This window comes from Hipposideros armiger, unplaced genomic scaffold (genome assembly GCF_001890085.2).
Source record: "Hipposideros armiger isolate ML-2016 unplaced genomic scaffold, ASM189008v1 scaffold_238, whole genome shotgun sequence".
In the NCBI taxonomy this organism is placed as follows: Eukaryota; Metazoa; Chordata; class Mammalia; order Chiroptera; family Hipposideridae; genus Hipposideros; species Hipposideros armiger.
In genome coordinates this window covers 1,190,250-1,209,348 of record NW_017731588.1, presented here as the reverse complement: position 1 = coordinate 1,209,348, position 19,099 = coordinate 1,190,250, and the positions used below count along the sequence as shown (strand labels likewise).

Sequence of the window (19,099 nt, the reverse complement as noted above, 5' to 3'; positions counted from 1 at the left end):
AATAATAATAAAAAAAATAATTTCAACCTTTTCCCTTTGTTCCTTCAGCCCTAGGGGTGGTAGCTGTTCCTACAATTAGGACTTCCATATCTTCAATTTCTCTTTTTACCTCCTCAGTTATGTAATTAATAATCCATTATATTAAATTCTTCAAATAACATGTGGTTTCTGCCTCCTTACAAGACTTTGACTGATATATAAGGATATAAGATTTACTCTTCTATGTCTGTTTTTTCCCATTACCCTCAGTCATAATTATTCCTCCAGTTAATTCTTAAGGCCTATAAGTTTTTGTGTTCATAATCATATGTGAAATCACACCCATATGTCCACAATTACACTGAAGCTCCTTCACTTCCCTTTTGTACTTTATTTTTCTCAATAGCACTTATCACCTGAAATACCATATATTTGATTTATTCGTTCATTTCCCACCATTATTATATCCCTAGAGCCTAGAATAATATCTAAGACTATCGATGGTGTGCTGATAAACTTGCTTTAAAAAAAAAAAGAGGTCTGATATGTAGTGTTTGCCAATATCCATAGTATAACCACTCCCACTATGGTCTATTTGAAAATACTAACTAAATATTTAATAACCAGCTCTTGCAAGCCAGTACAAGCTGGCTCCAGCACCCCACTCTATGTGACATTGAGTGAGTTATTTAACCTGTCTTCAGTCTCAGTTTTCTCATCTGTGAAATATCTGTGAGATAATAATAGAACTAAATTTATAAAATTGTGGCAAAGTTAAATGAGTTAATACAACTAAAGCACATAAGTCAGTGGCTGACACATAGTGTTAATTTTATTTTTATTTATATACTTACCAAGTATACTTTTCTCCACATCTCACCAACATTGCTTTGTCATTTCCAATAACTTTTACAATATTTTCCAATGTTTGTGCTGATTGAAACAGGTCTATCAAGTTCTGTAGCATTCTTTAATCAATCAACACAATACCTAGTTTGCTGGTGGTCATGATTTGCTGATAACCAACAGGTATAAAATTTTGACAAACATTTCTCAAGATGTTGACTGATTATTGTATTTCCCCGTTTTCGTCATCTATTCACTGATTTTGACCACTTGGTCGTTGGAGATTCTGTTATAATTCAGTGCAACAGAGGGTTTGGGGAACACAGAGTAGTCCAGGGAGCCTTTTTATCTGTCTTACCCCACTTTCTTTTTTTTTTAATAAAGTTTATTGGGGTGACAATTGTTAGTAGAATTGCATATGTTTCAGGTGTACAATTCTGTAATACATCATCTATATATCACATTGTGTGTTCACCACCCAGAGTCAGTTCTCCTTTCATTGCCATATATTTGATCCCTTTTACCCTCATCTACCGCCCCCTTCTCCCCCTCTCCTCTGGTAACCATTAAACTATTGTCTGTGTCTATGAGTTTTTGTTTCTTCATTTGTTTGTCTTGTTCCTTTGTTGTTTTCAGTTTTATATACCACATATTAGTGAAATCATACAGTTCTTGACTTTTTCTGTCTGACTTATTTTACTTAGCATGATAATCTCAAGATCCATCCATGTTGTCACAAATGGCACTATTTCATCTTTTCTGATGGCAGAATAATATTCCATTGTGTATATATGTACCACAATTTCTTTTTTTTTTNAAAAAAAAAAAAAAGAACAATGCTACCATATGACAAAATGTTGCTTGAACCAAGATGGTAGATTAGACAGATTAAAGTCTTACGTTTATTTAAGAGGAAAATAAAACATTTAAGAACGTATTTGGATCAAATATCAAAAACCAGTCAATTTGGTTAAGACTGGAAATTAAACACTTTTACTAAGGAAAGAGAGCAAAACAATAAAACTCATGATTGTTCTAACTACTTTTCCACACGAGGCCATTTCAGTAACTCAAATTTACTAATTCCAAAGGTCAATGAAATCTATTTTAAAATTTCTGTAACTACCATTAAAACTTTTCATTATAAAAGGGAAATAAGATTACACGTAGTATTGCACATTTAAATGGCTAATTAGTACGCCACTCTGTTAATATAAAATTAAAATGAAAGCTATTGAAAATTTAGAAGTACACACTGATTTAACAGTACTAGTACTACAAAAGGAAACAAGACTTAATGGTCCAAATGACTCAATATCACTAAATTTAGCTATAGGATAAAAGCTAAAAGCTCTAAAGAAAGAAATACGGACAACAGCTACCTCACGGGGCTCTTGTCTTTTCTGAATGGACTTTTGCTTCGGGAGCGTCGTCTGCTGCAAAGTTAAAAAGTTTCAGAAGTTACCGAAACAAGTACAACATATTAGTTCCTTGAAAAACAATTTAAACAATTCAGAAGTATGTTTAAAAACCTTAATTTGATGCTATGAGGCAACCCAATCTTTCCTCGGATGGCACTGTTAAATTTTGGTCCGGAGCTAAAAAGGAAACACAAAATTACACTAGTTACAGGTTTAGGGTCTTGCTAAGATCACTTTCATGTGTTCTCCAGCAAGTTAACATTGTTTAGGCTGTTTCTTTTCCACCTCAATTATGAAGAGGAAACAGGCTTTTTCTCTTAACTCTTTCCCAGGCAAACTGCTCTTACAGTTATCCTTCCTGGATCAGAGAGGTGCCAAGCAGCCTCAAAATTTTTTAAATTCGAATAATGCTCTTACTTTTAGTTTATGGTTTTAAAAAAATTATACATTTATGAATATATTCCTGAGGTTTAAAAAAACACATAGAAGTGAAAAGAAATCATCCCGAACTTCTCACACACCAGGAGTAACTATGGTGTGCATCTTTACACATCCTTTCTCAGGGACATACATGTGTTTACACATCTGTATGTATACAATATTCATGTTTTCTTGTTTAAGGGACTTAAGTTTAAAAATGGAACTAATTCTTTATATAACCATGAAACTCCAACTTTTCCACTTAACAGCAAGTCTCAGGGGCTATATAATAAGCACATTTAGCATATCATACTTGTGGCAAAATATTCCATAATAAAGATGTAAAGGAAATTCATCAATTCTTCAGAAAATTCTTTTTGAGGACATATTAAAGGAGTGTTTTTTTAAAAGATCTAAAAGGCAACTATTCAGAAATAGCTTTATTCTGTATTCTAAAAAAAAAAAAATCCCCAAAACTACTGGGCCTTTTATTTTGAAACACCAAACTAACTTAAAGGGACAGCCAGATGGCCCTTAGTGCTCATCCTGTTATTCTTTCCCAGAAGGGTAGCAACATGAAATAAATATCTATCTAAATATGGTCTGTGACCCACATTTGGATTCATTTTCATGAACTCCACATGTACCTACAACATCAAAGCAGTTCCAAATATTTTGTATTAAATGGGTCCTTAGCAATTCAAACTAATAGTGATATAAGAATGTACATTTACCAGATAAAGTTCAAATAAGAATGTACGAACAGTTTCTTTCCCCTTATTTACATCTCAGTTTTTGACTCCATAGTTAAAAATAACCTAAAACCAAATGTGAGAACAAAATCATTTTAAAGTCAGACCCGGATCACAGGCTGACTTCAATTGTCACTCAACAGAGAAAACTGTATTCAGAATTTATTAAGTTAGTATTTTTTCCTCTTTAGTTCATTCTGGTAAAAAAGAATGCAGTAAATTTTGATAAATTGGACAAAAAGCAAAGTATTTTCTAACAGAGCATTCAGAATTAAAAGAACATTGTGGTCCCTTTGAGCTGTTAAAAAGTTTGTGAAATAACAGCTAGGAGGAACTTACAAAACAAGTTCAATTCCTTTCATTTTAAAGATTTAAGAGTCAGAATCAACTCAAAGTGATACTAAATTTAATTTTAATGGCTCCAAATATCAAAACATTTCATGAATAGTTATGGTGGGTGCTTTATTTACATTCTTTTCTCACTCAATGCTCATTAAATAGTTTATCTGTCAATTGTCACCTCCTTAAAACTTGAGAAAACAAAGCTCAAAGGGTTAACTTGCCCAAGTGAAAGAGCCAAAGCTCTGATTTAGCTGTTTGTCTTTGAATTCTTATCTTCAACCATTCAAGTTTTAAAGTTAGAAGTGTTAATTTTAATATATTCCATAGTTTGACAGTATGTTAAGAGGAAAGAACATGATAAAAAGTACTAAGGATTGCTTGATTCAATCCTTAAGAAGAGTTGTAGGAAGACTCTCCTCTTACTAGTTATTAATATAGCTGAGTTTTTTTAAATGACCATAATGAAACTTGTTTCTAACTTAAACAACCGCATCCAACTTTCCACTGATTTAACCTTCAAAACATGGTTAGTGCCTTAAATACAAGTGATGCATGATGAGCCCCCGAAATGATCATTATCCAGGAGTATACACCACCAAATTCACAAAGGGTCTGTCATTTCAGCTGAAAACAGCCACACAGACAAGATTAGCTAATTACATATGTGACTAAATGTACATATCAGTAACTTGTACTCATCGGAGCTTTAAAATTTTAAATTTATGTTCAGTAAATATTAGTTCACACATCTTTAAACTTTCCAGTATTTAGGGCCGGCTGAGTGGCTCAGTTGGTTAAGAGCTCGCTCAAGAGTTTGAGCTCTGAGCAACAGCGGTTCAAGTCCAGCCCGAGCTGAGGAGCCACTGAGCTACCAACAGGTAGCAGGATGGCTCAGCTAAAAAATAAAAATAAAAATAAAAAATAATAATAATAAAAAAAAAACTTTCCAGTATTTGGCACTACATACATATCGTCTTTTTTTCTTCTTTCTAAAGCATTCTATTGCTTTAGTCTAGTTTCAACTGGCATACTATTTTTTTTAGATGGAATATCAGAAAACCTGTATGCCTAGTAAAACAAGTTATGTATTTGTCCAGTTTTCCACTTTACTAGTCTTTTCAATGCCAGTATCCTCAATACTTTTTTAACTAATCATACTGAAAAATAAAATTTCACAGTTCAAATCACTCAGGTAAAACTGCTATCTGAATACCCAGAGAATGACTCTCAAACCAAAATCATCATCATTATAGTTACATACTAAGGACTTCTGTAGCGGCCTCTGAATCTGCGATCTCGACTTCTTGAGCGGCTCCGTCTCCTTTCTTTGCTTCTACTTCGCTTCCTTTCACGGCTTTTGCTCTTTTTCCTTTCTCTATCTCTGCTTCGCTTCCGTTCCTTACTTTTACTTCTTTTTCGTTCATGACTACGACTTCTGCTCTTGCTTTTTTTCCTCCTGAGAAGGAAAAAAAAAAAAAATCACCATTATCTTTCTGGTTTAAGTATCTGCCAAAATATACTTCCTTTTATGGTCAGAAATTTTATCTTTTTGTATATTTATTTTGCTAGTTTTACTACCATACAATGATACTTAACCATACTTATGGAAAAATAATTCCTAGGTAAGGTAAACCACCCAACCGTTGCCTTCTACTATTGAAATTCAGCAGTCCGTTGACAAAGAATCATTTGAAAGTGGGACTACAATGATCTCCTGAGAGTCAGCTACACTTTTAACAAGGAAAGGACTTGTTGGTAGGTATAATTCACAACTTGAACTTTTAAGTAAAGTTTGACCATCATATAACTGGCAAACAAGTACTACTGTAATCCGTAAGATATAGTAATAAAATTAAAGTTATATAACAGACTATGTTAACATTTAAGTATTACTGCTGGATCATACATCTTTTCATTAAATATACTAATTCTCTTAAGCCAATTTTGACCCAATTTATACATGTAAATATTTTATACTTTCAAAGGGCCATACAAACACCAATATTTTGGTTTTCATGGGCAAAATTATAATGACAAAGGACAGTAAAACTAATGCAGTAAAGTGCATTCTGACACTCCTAGATTTTACTGTGATTACTTCAGTTACTTTGTTTAGTTGTAATGAGTACACCAGAAAATGGGAGTATGCCATTTTTTATGCATTTATACAAGCCTGTGGGGGGCAAACAAAAACAAGAATCAACATCTACATAATAATCTTTATAAAATCTCAAACTCTGAAAGGTAAAAAAGCCAGTCAGTCATATCGTTAATTTCTATATTCTTCACAGTATATTAGCCACTCATTTCATAATAAATCTTACAGTGTGTACCTCTACGTCATCACCCAAATTTTAGAGGTGCCTTCAGATATTTCAATATAAATTGAAAGACATTTCAAATAAACTTATTCCACCAAAATGTCCATCTGTAATGGCTAAAAGATTAAACATTTTGACAACTCTACATCATTTGGAATCTTAATTAACTGTTTAGTCCTTATCAAAGCAAAGTTAGCACAAGAGCAACTGAAGTCTGCCTCAAAGAACCTGTAAGCAGGTCATCTTAGAGTGCATTGAAAATAGAAAATGAAGACACCCACCTTCTGGAATCTTGAAACCCACACTCCAATCACAAGGAGATGTAGAGCTTTCCAAGGAGGCAGAAACTTTTGTCTAAAATTTCAAGATAATCCACCTGACTGTCAGAAATGTATATGCTAAGTAGCACATGACAGAAAATTAGGCTACACTCATTTATATAGAAGTCATCAAAGCAATGCCCAGAAGGGCAACAGGTTAACATTCCAAATTTGTTGCCTGAAATACCTGACACTCTCTCTTAAAGAATTCCGTGTGGTAGCTATAATCAGAAGTCCTAAATATATTCAATTAGGGGACAATGTAAAAAGTAACTCCATCTCCCACAAAAATGACAAAGTTCTGCTCTGCTCATAGATGGTCCAGAGCAGAGAGGAAGCCAACCTCCCTATTTACCTCTTTTTAGGACCAAAACTTATTTCGCCAAAGGAAAGGACTCGAAAATTGGAAAGCTAATTTCAACTTAAGGTCTTCCTACGACTTTTTATAAATGAGTCCCCACCCACATCTGAAGGCAACCCGACAGGCAAAGAAAGCAACATACTAACACATTCCAGAATATACAATCCTCTGCATAAAAGCCCCAAAATTTAAGGGTGCAAGAAATCAGTATATTTCTCTATAATAAATTGCAGCTTCAAAGAACATTTATTTAGTTAACTAAAGAAAGGTTATCAAAATCCATACTAATAGTCAAATCCTGTTACAACTTAAAAGGGACTTTCCAAAGTCTTTAGTGGCAGTGGAATTTGTACTGAACATCATTGAAGTAAATGGTCCACTGGGCTGGGCCTTTGGACTTTTTGGTTATATGGCCTCTGCTGTAAAGGTGTTTTGCTATAACTGGATTTGACCTCTTCCATGTAAGAAGATCTAAATTTTAAATGCAAAGTACTCTGGAAAATAAGAAAAAAAATAGAAAAGTCATTTATTCCAAAATTTATAGATAATCCACACCACAGTAGCCAATATATTTCAACTGTGTCATTTTGTTATCCTTTTTTGAGTAATTCCTGAAGAGCTTAACTAAATGGATGGTTTAGATTTGGCAAAACTGGTTAAACTAACAAACATTCCCAAGAAGGCAAGCCCAGGTACCTAAAAGGCATACTCTGATGTCTTGCCAAACTCAGGGGTATATAGCTCTTTTGAAAGTAGTTTGTGTTATATTATAGTTCCTTTTACTACAAAATACAATTGTTATATATTGAGGATCAAAATTACTTTTTTAAAAGGAAACAATTACTAGTCACTCAATTTCTCTGAATGTGTCCTTTCTTACGACCTTTAAACTACATATATCCCAACACTCAGTGGTTTTTAAGATTAACGAAGTTTTAAGATGAAAAAATGCAACATGGCACCTTTCCTTTGTTTACTACTTAATTTGTATAAATTAAGTAATTTACACAAAAGACTAAAACGCAAAACATTTTACTTATTTTATATCATATCTATCCCTAAACACAAAAACTTTCTAGATAAGATTGAAATTAATTTAAAAGATTAATTCCCTTCAGAAAAATGGGTGAAAGTTCCTGAGTGAACAAGGGAACCCTTTATTCAATCAGCTCTAATTGAGGGTGAGAAGTCTGACAGAGAAATAAATAATTTGTACATTTAAAACGATTCTAGGGCCGGCTGAGTGGCTCAGTTGGTTAAGAGTTCATTCAAGAGTGCAAGCTCTGAGCAACAGGGTCGCAGGTTCGATTCCCGGCCTGAGCTGAACTGCTGCTAAGCTGCCAACAGGTGGCAGGATGGCTCATCTTAAAAAAAAATAAAACAATAAAAAGATTCTAGATAGTAGGTGGAAGTGTTTGAAAAGTCCTTCCCTTAAACAAAGAATCGTATGATCAATTAAAGAAAATTGTCCATTCTATTTAATCCTGTTAAGACTCTGTATTAGGTAAATAAAGGCCACTAAGTACCAGTCATTGAGAGCTTGATGCTAAATTTCCTTGTAAAAGATTGGTAGCCTTAATGAGCTACAGGACAGAAACAAGTATAAACTGGTGTTAGCAAGGAGTGATATCTGAAGATGGCACAAGAGTCTGTGCCCAACAGTGTGTATCCTCACCCTTTTGGCACTTAGGGTGAGATCTTTACTCACCCACTAGGCCTCATACCTAGAATGGATCATTTCAGTCATTTTATATGAATACCTTCCTAGATTTTCTTTGGATTACAGAACTGCAAATTAGAACCATTAATGAGGAAGCAGTTACTTTGGTAAAAGTGTAAAACCAGATGACATTAAACCATGCAATGATTGGCTAATTCCCTCACCCCAACAATTCACGACTAAACCCATAACCTCTTGTCATTAGTGAGGAACTGTAACAGTCCCACCCAAGCTTGTACCAGAAAAAAAATGTAGGATATTTTTACAAATTATGTCATTTTTAATCCATTACTGCTACACTTTCAGGGAATTAACAAGAATAAAAAATGTTAGCATAGCAAAGCCTGAATAATCCAATCTGACAATTTTCTCATCTTTTTATGAAATTATATCTACCTATCTAACAAAGTTGTGAGGATGTTGAGTTAGTGTTATGAAGCACTTCTGCGCTCTTAGGAGGAAGAGCCAGAAGAACCAAGTAAGTAGCTGTTTAACCATCACTTTTCATTATGTATTATGGGGGTCATGAACATGACAAAAATGTTTTAATATGAAATCATAAACCTAATATAATTTAATGCATATAATATGATCACATGATATTGAGAATATTTTGGAGCTGAAAGGAAAACTCCAAAAAGTAATAGGATCCAACCTTGTAAAGTTGATCTGATTCACACTGTTACTTAGATTTTTGTATGCTGGATTCTGTACTAGTCTGTAGCATTGAGCTCCTATTTTGGGTTACTCATTTAACTCAAATAACTTGTATCAATACACATTTTTTAAAAACTCCATTCTCACTATTAAATCAATTAGAGTTTAAAAGCTTAAGACAAAAGCCATATTAGATGAACATCAAAAGTACTTAAGAATCCCATAGCATTATGAAAAAAAGGTCTTTAAGCAGCAAGGAGCTATAATTCACAGCTCTGACTGCTTCAGTGATTTAGAACAAACAATATTTTCCACGGCCTGGTTGTTTATTACTTTTTCTTCTTCCTAACTCATCTTTAGTGGATGTAAGAGTTTAATTGATAAGAACACTAAATATTAAGCCAAAGTTAATAAACTTAAAAGACAAGCTCTTTTGAGACACAAGAACTCGTATCCAGATTGTTATGGATGGACTTGGAAGGGAAGGTTTCCAAAAGGTCCCTGAAACCATGTTGAAATCTAGGGAAAGAGTCCATAGCTTTGTATCCTCAAATAGTTTCTCGTCCCAAAAGGTAAAGAACCACTTTTCTAAAAGAGGCAAGGAAAGCTTCAGAAGAGAACCTTAGTTTGATGCTTTAGCCACAAGAACACAACTTTGACAATAATTATATAATAAACTTAATCACAAAGCTCCCCCCACCCCAGGTCCCTTCTTAAAACTTACTTTTTGCTACGTTCTTCATGGCCATTAGCACTGCTCAACTTGTTCTCATCCTAAGCAGGGTTGATAGAAGAACATCATGAGGGCGAAGTGGTAACATTTCAAGTTGTCAAAGGGTAAAGGGAACAGGAATAAGAAAATACAAAACAATTTTAAAACTAATTACTTATTTATAGTTTAACATGGAAGGCTATAAAAAAATTTAGATGGGCATGTGTTTAACCACTTTGTTGCTTACAATTAAGTCATCAAAATACAAAAATAAAAATGCATATTAACATGTTAAATTATACTTTTTTACATAGTTAGATAGTAAGTTATCCAGATTTACAGTGTTGAAGTGGTTAAATAGAATTTCTTTAAAACATGAATGAAGTCCTGTTTTGAGTTTTAGTCCATGTGCTATGGTCCCTTTGGTCAGTACCATGGTTCTATTTCTGCCTAAGCCCCAAGTGGCCATGCTAGCAGCCAGCCACTATCGATTTCCTGTGACCGATGCCATTCCTGAGATCTTCGCCCATTTCCGTTGGAGGGTTGGGACTGTAAGAGCTTGATGCCACCTCTGTCACACATCTCGCCCTGAAGCAAACAGGGATTCACACTGCTTTAGTAATGTTGACTCCCAAGAACCCAAGAAAGTCAATTAATAATCCACCAGTCCAACCTAAACAATTCCTACTTCCATACCTGTTTACATGGAATTACATCCATGTTTAACTAAGACACAAGAATCTTAACATTAAAATAGAAAGAAGTCTTCAAGAGTCTAAGCATTACAAACTACGTACACTATTTAAAGCTATAAAGAATTCATCCAAATTGGTACCACATGGTCGTGCTACATACTCCAAAACAAATGTATTATTTTTAAAAGGTTTAGCGCAATGTTTATTTTAAAGCTTGATCACATCAGTTATAGGAGCATTAACTGCTAACTTACAAAGCTTACAGTTTGTGACACCAGTGATAATGCATGCATACTGCTATTTTCACCACCAACTGGTGAAAGAATGAAAAGACACTTTACTTTTACTGTGATACTGAAATGGGTCAGACTATATTAGCCAAAATAATTCCTTTGTAGTTTTTAGTGTGAAATATGCCAGGGACTAATTAAAAATAAAACAATATGGAGAACAGTAAAACAGTCATCAAGTGACTTTTAAGTTGTGATACTGCCTCTGTTGTTTAAAATTTTCTGTTCAGGGATCCAAGAATTTTATTAATTTTTAACTGAGCAGATCGTCACCTGCCTGTTTTAATATTTTACTATCACCAGTCTTTCGTGTATATATATATAGAGAGAGAGAGAGAGAGAAAAATTTAAATCTCACCCATTTCTTCTTGTAAGACTTTAAAGATTTGCTTGCCACAGACTGGTTATGCTTTGTTATTCTTGGACCCCTGCTATTTTCCCAAACCACTACATTCACCTTTTTGCTATACCAAACTGGAGCTGGTAATTCTTAGTTGAGTCATTTTACCTAGGGGACCACGGTACAGCGATAAGTCACTCAATTACTACCTTATGATTGACAGTTCACACTGGAATCAAAGGTGAATTCATGGGAGTAGAGGTGAGATATCGTTAGGCAAGTCTACAAAGAGAGATAGATGGGCATTTATTCATCACGCTGAAGTGAAACTACTGCACAATATTATTACATCAATAGCATATATTTACTTTTGTAAGTTATACGTAATGCATCTCTGATAAGATAAATCAAGAGGGCTCCGGGGAGGTTAGTTTACATTTCAGCAGTAGTTTCGTGAATAATGCTAAATTAAGAAATATATAAACCTCACCGACATGTTTTTCTCACCTTCTTGTAAGGAGCCTCAAGCATTGCTTCAATATCAATATCGTCTGCCATTTTCTCTAAACGCCTATAAAAACAATAAGAAAAGTAATTCTATGAGTACATACTTTTCGGTTTTGCTCAATTTCTTTCTTAGCCGAATACTTCGAAACTTCAAAAAAATCCTTCAAAAGCCCTAGAATGGCTAAAATGGCACGACTCTCTTTACCAGGTTTGACAATTAAAGCTGATATGCTTCTAAGACCGAGCACACCAAAATAAAGGTTCGACTTTAAAAAACCTGAAATGAACTCCAAAAACAGAAGCTGTAAGCCTCGAGCAAAAGNAAAATATTTTATTGGGGGATTGGGGGAGGGGTACAGCATTGGGAAATTGGGGAAGGGGAACAGACAAGTTGCTGTCCTTTTGTTCTTCAGTCTAGTTATGGAGGACGTCGCTTCACTGTCCCATGTTGATATTATTGCGTTCTTCCCGGGTGAGGCAATCGGTCGCTGGCCACTGGACGGCTGCTAATGGAGGCTCTTGGCAGCTCACGCTGGCTGGTAGACACTCACGGTAGCTTACAGGGAGCCCACGCTGTCGTCAGCAACTCATGGCAGCCCAGCTCCAGGTCGAGCTGTTGTTCATCATCTTAGCTGTAGAGGGCGCAGTGTCACTGGCCCTAATGTGGGATCCAAACCGGGGCCCTGCTGCACAGAGCTGGTGCTCCCAAGCCAACTCTTAACCAACGCGCCACTCGGCCGGTCCTTTTCGTATCTTAAGGATATTTTCCCCTATGTCAAGATCATCAACAAAATTTCCAATATATCTCTTTTAAAGACACATAATGATTACAATGCCATGTGTGACATACATAGCTGTGCCATGGGTTATACATGTGCCTTGCTGGAAAAATGGAGCATTACTCATTTCTCTCCCTATCAGGAATTCAAGTAAGTGAGAACAACATAATGAGAATAATCTTGAAACCACTTCTATTTCTTAAACTATAAATAAATGGCTGGATTTTAATTGTCACAAGTAACATTACTTGCGATACATTTTGCAACTGTGGAGTTACATCTTTGGGGAATCTATAGAGGACACTTATAATTTCTAACAAAATTGTAAGTGCATGTTCCCTTGTGGCTCACATCTCCCCTTTCTAGAAATTGAGACTACAGTTCTATCTGCACATGTCTGCACATATGTGCTGTACTATTTGTAAATGGAGCTTTTTTTTTTATTGCAAAAGATTGGAAAAAATCCAAATGTCATTCAATAGGGAACTGATTAAACCAGTTATAGTACATCCACACAAGGAACACTATGCCGCAGTAAACTATAACAAGATAATGAGGAAGTTATTTTTATACCATTGTACAAAATGTATTATATGGTGTCCAAAATGTATTGTTTAGTGAAAAAAGTAAGGTGGAGAACTACATATATAAATGCTTCCTTTTTGGAAAAGGGTCAAAATATATTTAAACTTGTGTTCAAATTTCCTTGTATATGCAAAAAGATAGCCTTATCTAGGGGTAGATNCTGCAGCCCTCGCCGTCACCGCCCCACGGCAGCCCAGTTCCAGGTCGAACTGTTGTTCAACATCTTAGCGGTAGAGGGCAGTATCACTGGCCCTCATATGTGGGATCCAAACAGGGGCCCTCTGGCATCCCAAGCCAGTTCTTAACCAACACGCCACTCGGCCGGACCTCTTCAAAACTTCTTGCGTGGTATAACATTCAATTCAGATGAGGCTGTAAATCAGCACCTTGTTCAGTTTTTTGCTAATTAAGACAGGTCCTTCTATGAACGAAGAATTATGAAGCTCACTGAAAGATGTCAAAAGGTTATCGCACAAAATGGGCACTATATCGTTGATTGATCTTTGTTCTTTATATAAATAAATTACCTTTGAAAAACATAGACAAAATACGTTATGACTTTTCCGACAACCCAACATGTGGCAGCCACGAAACTAGGCCCTGGGAAAGCAAACAATAGAGTATAAAAACAGTCATGGCAGGGCTGGCCGAGTGGCTCAGTTGGTTAAGAGTACGAGCTCTGAGCAACAGGCTTGCCGGTTCAATTCCCATATGGGACAGGTGGCAGGATGGCTCAGCTGGTGAAAGCGTGTGCCCCCTAATAACAAGGTTGCTGGTTGGACTCCTGCATGGGATGGCGGGCTGTGCCCACCCACAACTATGAATGAACATGGCACCTTGAGCTGAGTGGCGGTGAGCTGCAGACGACAGGTGGCTGGATGGACACTGGACTTGGAGCTGAGCTAGCTGCGCCCTCCACAAGTAAGATTGAAGGACAACAACTTGGCTGTTCCCCTTCCCCAATTCCCCAATAAAATCTTTAAAAAACACCACAACAAAAACAGTCATGGCCCTTGCCCTCCTGGAGCTTACAATCTATTTGGAGGAGACAGGTATTAATCAAAAAACCGTATCAATAAATGAAAATGTACAATGTTGACAAATGCCACAAGAGATGTTAGTGGTGTTATGAAAGCATATAAAAGGGAGATTTGATGTGAGGAAGAGTATTTAACAGGTGAAGAACATCCCAGCCAAAGAATATTCAAAAGGCCTAGGAACAGGAGGAAGCATGGTGTCTTTAAGGACCTGCCAGAAGGCAACGTGGCTAGAGTAAAGAAGCTTATGAAGAGCCAGACCGTGCAGAGCCTTTAAACCAGGTAAGGTGAGTCAGTTATTAGGTATTTTCTCAGTTCCAAATCCACCCTTGTACTTTATGATTTTGAAGCTGGGACTCTGCAAACAGCATTTCTCCTTTGCACACTAGCTCTGTTAAGCTCTCCCAACAGAGACTACTAGAGGGATACTGCAAGGATGGAGGAGGAAAGATAGAAGCCTCTTTCCTCTTTGCTTCCTGTTCCTATCGCTGGTATCCCAGCAAATCATAATTCTGGCAGTGGCAGTTTCTTCCCATTACAGCAGCTCAGTCAGTTTGCAGTTTCCCAACACTTACAGAACCCTTCTCATTACCCCTTCAGAGACACCAGCGCCAAACTTCCCAGTACCCCTACTCACCCCAGTCCCAAACCCATGGGGCCCTTCCTCTGAGTTCAGAGACCCAAGCATCTGCCAAGTAACACCTCCTTTTCAGAAGTCTGAATTTCAGCTCTGTTTGCCCCTCCTCTAAGTTTCTGTGTTTTAATAATTTCAACCTGGGCCGGCCGAGTGGCNGAACACTTTTCAGTTTAATCAGTGAAATGTGCCATTTACTGATTCATTCAATAAGTCTTCAGAATTTTTAGCATTCTGCAGGACAATTTGTGGGTACAAAATAAATAAAAAGCACAGCCTTTTTCCTTCAGGAGTTTCCAGTTTAGTTAGAGAACACCTGAAGGAATAAAAGCCATGTTCAAAATAGTATTTTGTATTGTATTAAGATTTTGCATGAACTCCATGCCTTGAACATTATAGTATTAATAACAGCATATAGCACTTCACAGTTTACAAACCATTTTGTTTAACCTTATCCGATTTTTTTCTATAAATCTATATTCATTTACTTGAATGAAATAAATTGATGTGATCAGACTATGAAGAAAGTGGTCACAGAATATTCGTTTGGAAGCAGCTGATTGATATGTCATCAGAGCAGTTAAGGAGCATTTTTTCAACATTTTATTATAAAAATTATCAAACAGAGAGTTGAGAGAATAATACATATACCTACCACCTAGTTCATATTTAACATTTTACAATATTTGATTTATCACATATCTATGTTGCCTACCCATGCATGACGTTTAATTTTTTAATGCTTTTCAAAGTAAGTTATGGACACTAGTACACTTAATCTCTAAACACTTCATTGTATATTCTTAGAGTTGAAATTCTTTTATGAGGCAAATTTTATGTATAATGAAATGCACAATTGTTAATTGTACCCATTGATGTGTTTTGACAAATGCATACAAATTGGGTAATATTAATTTTATTTAAAGTTAAAGCACGGCAGAAGCTGGCCTAGAGGGGGCTAATGAAAGCAACATATTTTATTCCAAAATATCCTGATTTGACAACCAGAGAAATGAATAAAACATTGCAAATTAGGAGGCAGAGTATTGTTTAAAAACATCTGGTAACGGAAGCAAAAAGAAACGCAATCAAGCATAACATTGCAAAAGATTTGGGATTTAAGCAAATCTTGCCATAGAGAGAAAGATCCTGCTGACAAGGCATTACAAGATTAAGACATACCTTGAAAATGATGGTTGAAAAACAAAAGGAGCATCAACCTACAGTGATTTTGAATGTAAAGTATGTGATTCATGACATGAGTGAATGACCCTGTACAATGAATAGCCCAGAAAGACAGGATCTCTGAAAGGATATAGCTAATAGACATAGTCTTTTTTGGAGCTGGGGAAAAAAAAAAAAAGGTCTTTAACAATCATTTTCTGGAGAAGAGACCCAAAGAGATATGACTTGTGCAAACATATCTAAATAACCAAGTCCTACGTCAATATATAAATGAAGCATCAGAGTTGGAATTAGAATATGTGCAGCATGAACATGATTTGTATGCAGTGGTGTAAAATAAACGAGATGTTGGCAAGAATGTGGAGAAAGTGGAAGCCTCAGACATTGCTATTGAATATAAAATGGTGCAACTGCTTTGCAAACAGTTTGGCAGTTCCTCAAAAAGTTAAATATAGAATTACCACATGACCCAGCAATTCCATTCCTAGGTATAGACAAAAGAATTGCAAATATGTTTCTAATACTTGTACATGAATATTCATAGCAGCACTATTCAAAATAGCAAAAAATGGACACTACCCAAATACCTATCAATCGATGAATGAGGAAACTAAATGTGGTAAATCCATACAATGGATATGATCAGCCATAAAAAGGAAGGAAGTACTGATACATGCTACAAAGTAGATGAACTTTGAAAACATTATGCTAAATAAAAACCACAGACACAAAAGGTTGTATATTGTATAATTCTATTTTGTTTAAGTTTTTTTTTTAATAAAAAATTTTTTTTTTTTTAGTTTGGGAACAGTGTGTTTTTCCAGGACCCACCAGCTCCAAGTCAATTAATTGTTTCAATCTAGTTTTGGAGGGTGCATCTCAGTGGCCCATGTGGGGATCGAACCAGCAACCTTGGTGTTATGAGCACTGTGCTCTAACCAACTGAGCTAACCAGCTGCCCCTAATTCTATTTATTTATATGAAACATTCAGAAGAGATAAACCCATAGAGACAGAAAGCAGACTAGTGGTTGCCAGAGGGTGGGGGGAGGTGACTACTTAATGGGTATAAGATTTCCTTTTGGGGTGATGAAAATGTTCTGGAATTAGTGATGGTTGCACAATATTGTAAATGTAGTACATGCCCCAAATTGTACACTTTAGCATGTTTATGGATAATTTTATTTTGTGTTATGTGAATTTTACCTCAATAAAAAAAAGAAAGAAACAAGGAGTCTCCTAACGACCTCCAGAATCCAAAGCAAGATGAAATGAGAAGTCTTCAAATTCCTGCTTTCTAATACATATCTCTTCTCATGTCGTGGCTTCAGTCCCTATTTTCAGGATATTCAAAAAATTCATATAGAATTTATATTATTGGGCTGTCGGAAAAGTCATGATGCATGTTTGCAACAGATGATACTAGTTCATTTTTGGAAGTACTAGAGTCATTCGCATCTATGTTATTGCTATGTCATTTGACAGCTGACAGTTCTAGCTTCATTCTAAAAAAAAANTGCTCTTCCTGGGCGAGGCAGATCAGTCGCCGGCTTCTGGATGGCCGCTCACTGCAGCTGCTGGCCGCTCATGCTGGCTGCTGGCTACACACGGTAGCCCATGGCAACCCGCTGCAGCCTACACCTTGCCGGCGACTCACAGCAGCCCAGCTCCAGGTTGAGCTGTTGTTCAGCATATTATCTGTAGAGGGCAGTGTCACTGGCCCTCATATGTGGGATCCGAACCGGGGCCCTCTGGCGTCCAAGCCAGCTCTTAACGAACACACCACTCGGCCAGCCCCCTTGCTGAGCATTTTAAATTGGAATCCCTAATATGCCAAGTTCTCTTAAACATTACAACTTAAATACAAATATACATAAAGTATTCCTAAACTTAATATGAAAGTTTTAAGATTTCATTTGTATACTTAAATTTAAATCTCCCCTGGATAGACACCCATAAAAGAAGGATTTTATTATCTCAAAATACTTGAGATTAACATCCCAAGAGAATTCAGACACGATCTCAGAGGACCAAGGTTTGTTATTGGCCAGAGTTTTTGACCTACATGAAAGACTATGGTTGCATGGTCTGCTATAGACTTCAACATTCTTCTTGAGTTACTGATGGGCAAAATGAGCCTTTTTTTTTTTTCTAAGCCACTTTGACAAGGAGAAACTCAAGCCCATTTCATACAGATGAAATTAATTTTGCCATCCATATGACTTTTGCCTGATTTGGGTGGATGAAATTATCATTCCCCACATTAGTACTTGGTTATCTACTCAGTCTACTTACTGATTGAATTTGGCATTTGTTGCAAATACTTGTCTGTCTACAGGCCAGCATATCAAGGACATTGTAGTGACATATCCCAAAGGAATTTGCATAAATTTGTGAAGGTTAGTCCTTAAAAGAAGAGATGTTTCGGGGTACATCACTAGCCACTTATTTGAGGTTGATACCATGGGCTGCAACTCTCATAATAACTTGCTTGGGATCACCATCAAAGAATCCTGTTCCTCAAACTCAATATACAGTTTTTTAAGAGCCTATGTGAACTAGATAAGGAAGTGATGATTGATGTTTTTGCCAGAGCTTAACTTTTGGTCAAAAAAGTAGAATGTTTGAACTTCCCATAGTTAAGACAATCAAGAAAATTAAGGGATACTCATGAATAAAATAATAATATAAGTCATCTATTCATCCCATGGGCAAAAGTATTGCCCAAAACACTATTTTAGAATAAAAATAAAAATGAAAAAATTCAGGACACTGTAATTTAAAATATAATTTAGGGCCGGCTGAGTGGCGCATTGGTTAAGAGCTGGCTTGGGACACCAGAGGGCGCCGGTTCGGATCCCACATATGAGGGCCAGTGACACTGCCCTCTACAGTTAAGATGCTGAATAACAGCTCAACCTGGAGCTGGGCTGCAGTGAGTCGCCGGCGACAGCGTAGGCTGCAGCCCCTGCTGCAGTGGGTTGCCAGGGGCAACCGTGTGTAGCCAGCAGCCAGCATGAGCGGCCAGCAGCCTCCATGAGCGGCCGTCCAGAAGCTGGCAACAATGATGGTGCCAACTTGGGCCAGTGAAGCAACAGCCTCCACAACTAGACTGAAGAACAAAAGAACAACTTGTCTGTTCCCCTTCCCCCAATTCCCCAATAAAAATCTTAAAAAATAATAATGATATATAGGGC

The 19,099-nt window shown here is 36.3% G+C and overlaps 1 protein-coding gene across 8 annotated transcripts in view; it reads right to left on the bottom strand.

The window, feature by feature from the left end:
* RBM39 (RNA binding motif protein 39) overlaps positions 1 to 19,099 on the bottom strand; it is a 56,054-nt gene that overhangs the window by 19,656 nt on the left and 17,299 nt on the right. For 2 of the 8 annotated variants that reach the window (XM_019655223.1, XM_019655225.1), the window contains exons 2-6: positions 11,684 to 11,747; positions 9,864 to 9,913; positions 5,022 to 5,216; positions 2,358 to 2,423; positions 2,208 to 2,261 (exon numbers count right to left, since the gene is read on the bottom strand). In XM_019655223.1, the coding sequence (XP_019510768.1) occupies positions 2,208 to 2,261; positions 2,358 to 2,423; positions 5,022 to 5,216; positions 9,864 to 9,913; positions 11,684 to 11,734 (416 nt within the window). In that variant the 5' untranslated portion in view covers positions 11,735 to 11,747. Of the gene's footprint in view, positions 1 to 2,207; positions 2,262 to 2,357; positions 2,424 to 5,021; positions 5,217 to 6,362; positions 6,436 to 9,863; positions 9,914 to 10,284; positions 10,440 to 11,385; positions 11,459 to 11,683; positions 11,748 to 19,099 lie in introns of all 8 variants that reach the window. The other 6 variants (XM_019655226.1, XM_019655228.1, XM_019655231.1 and 3 more) reach the window with 5 other exon arrangements.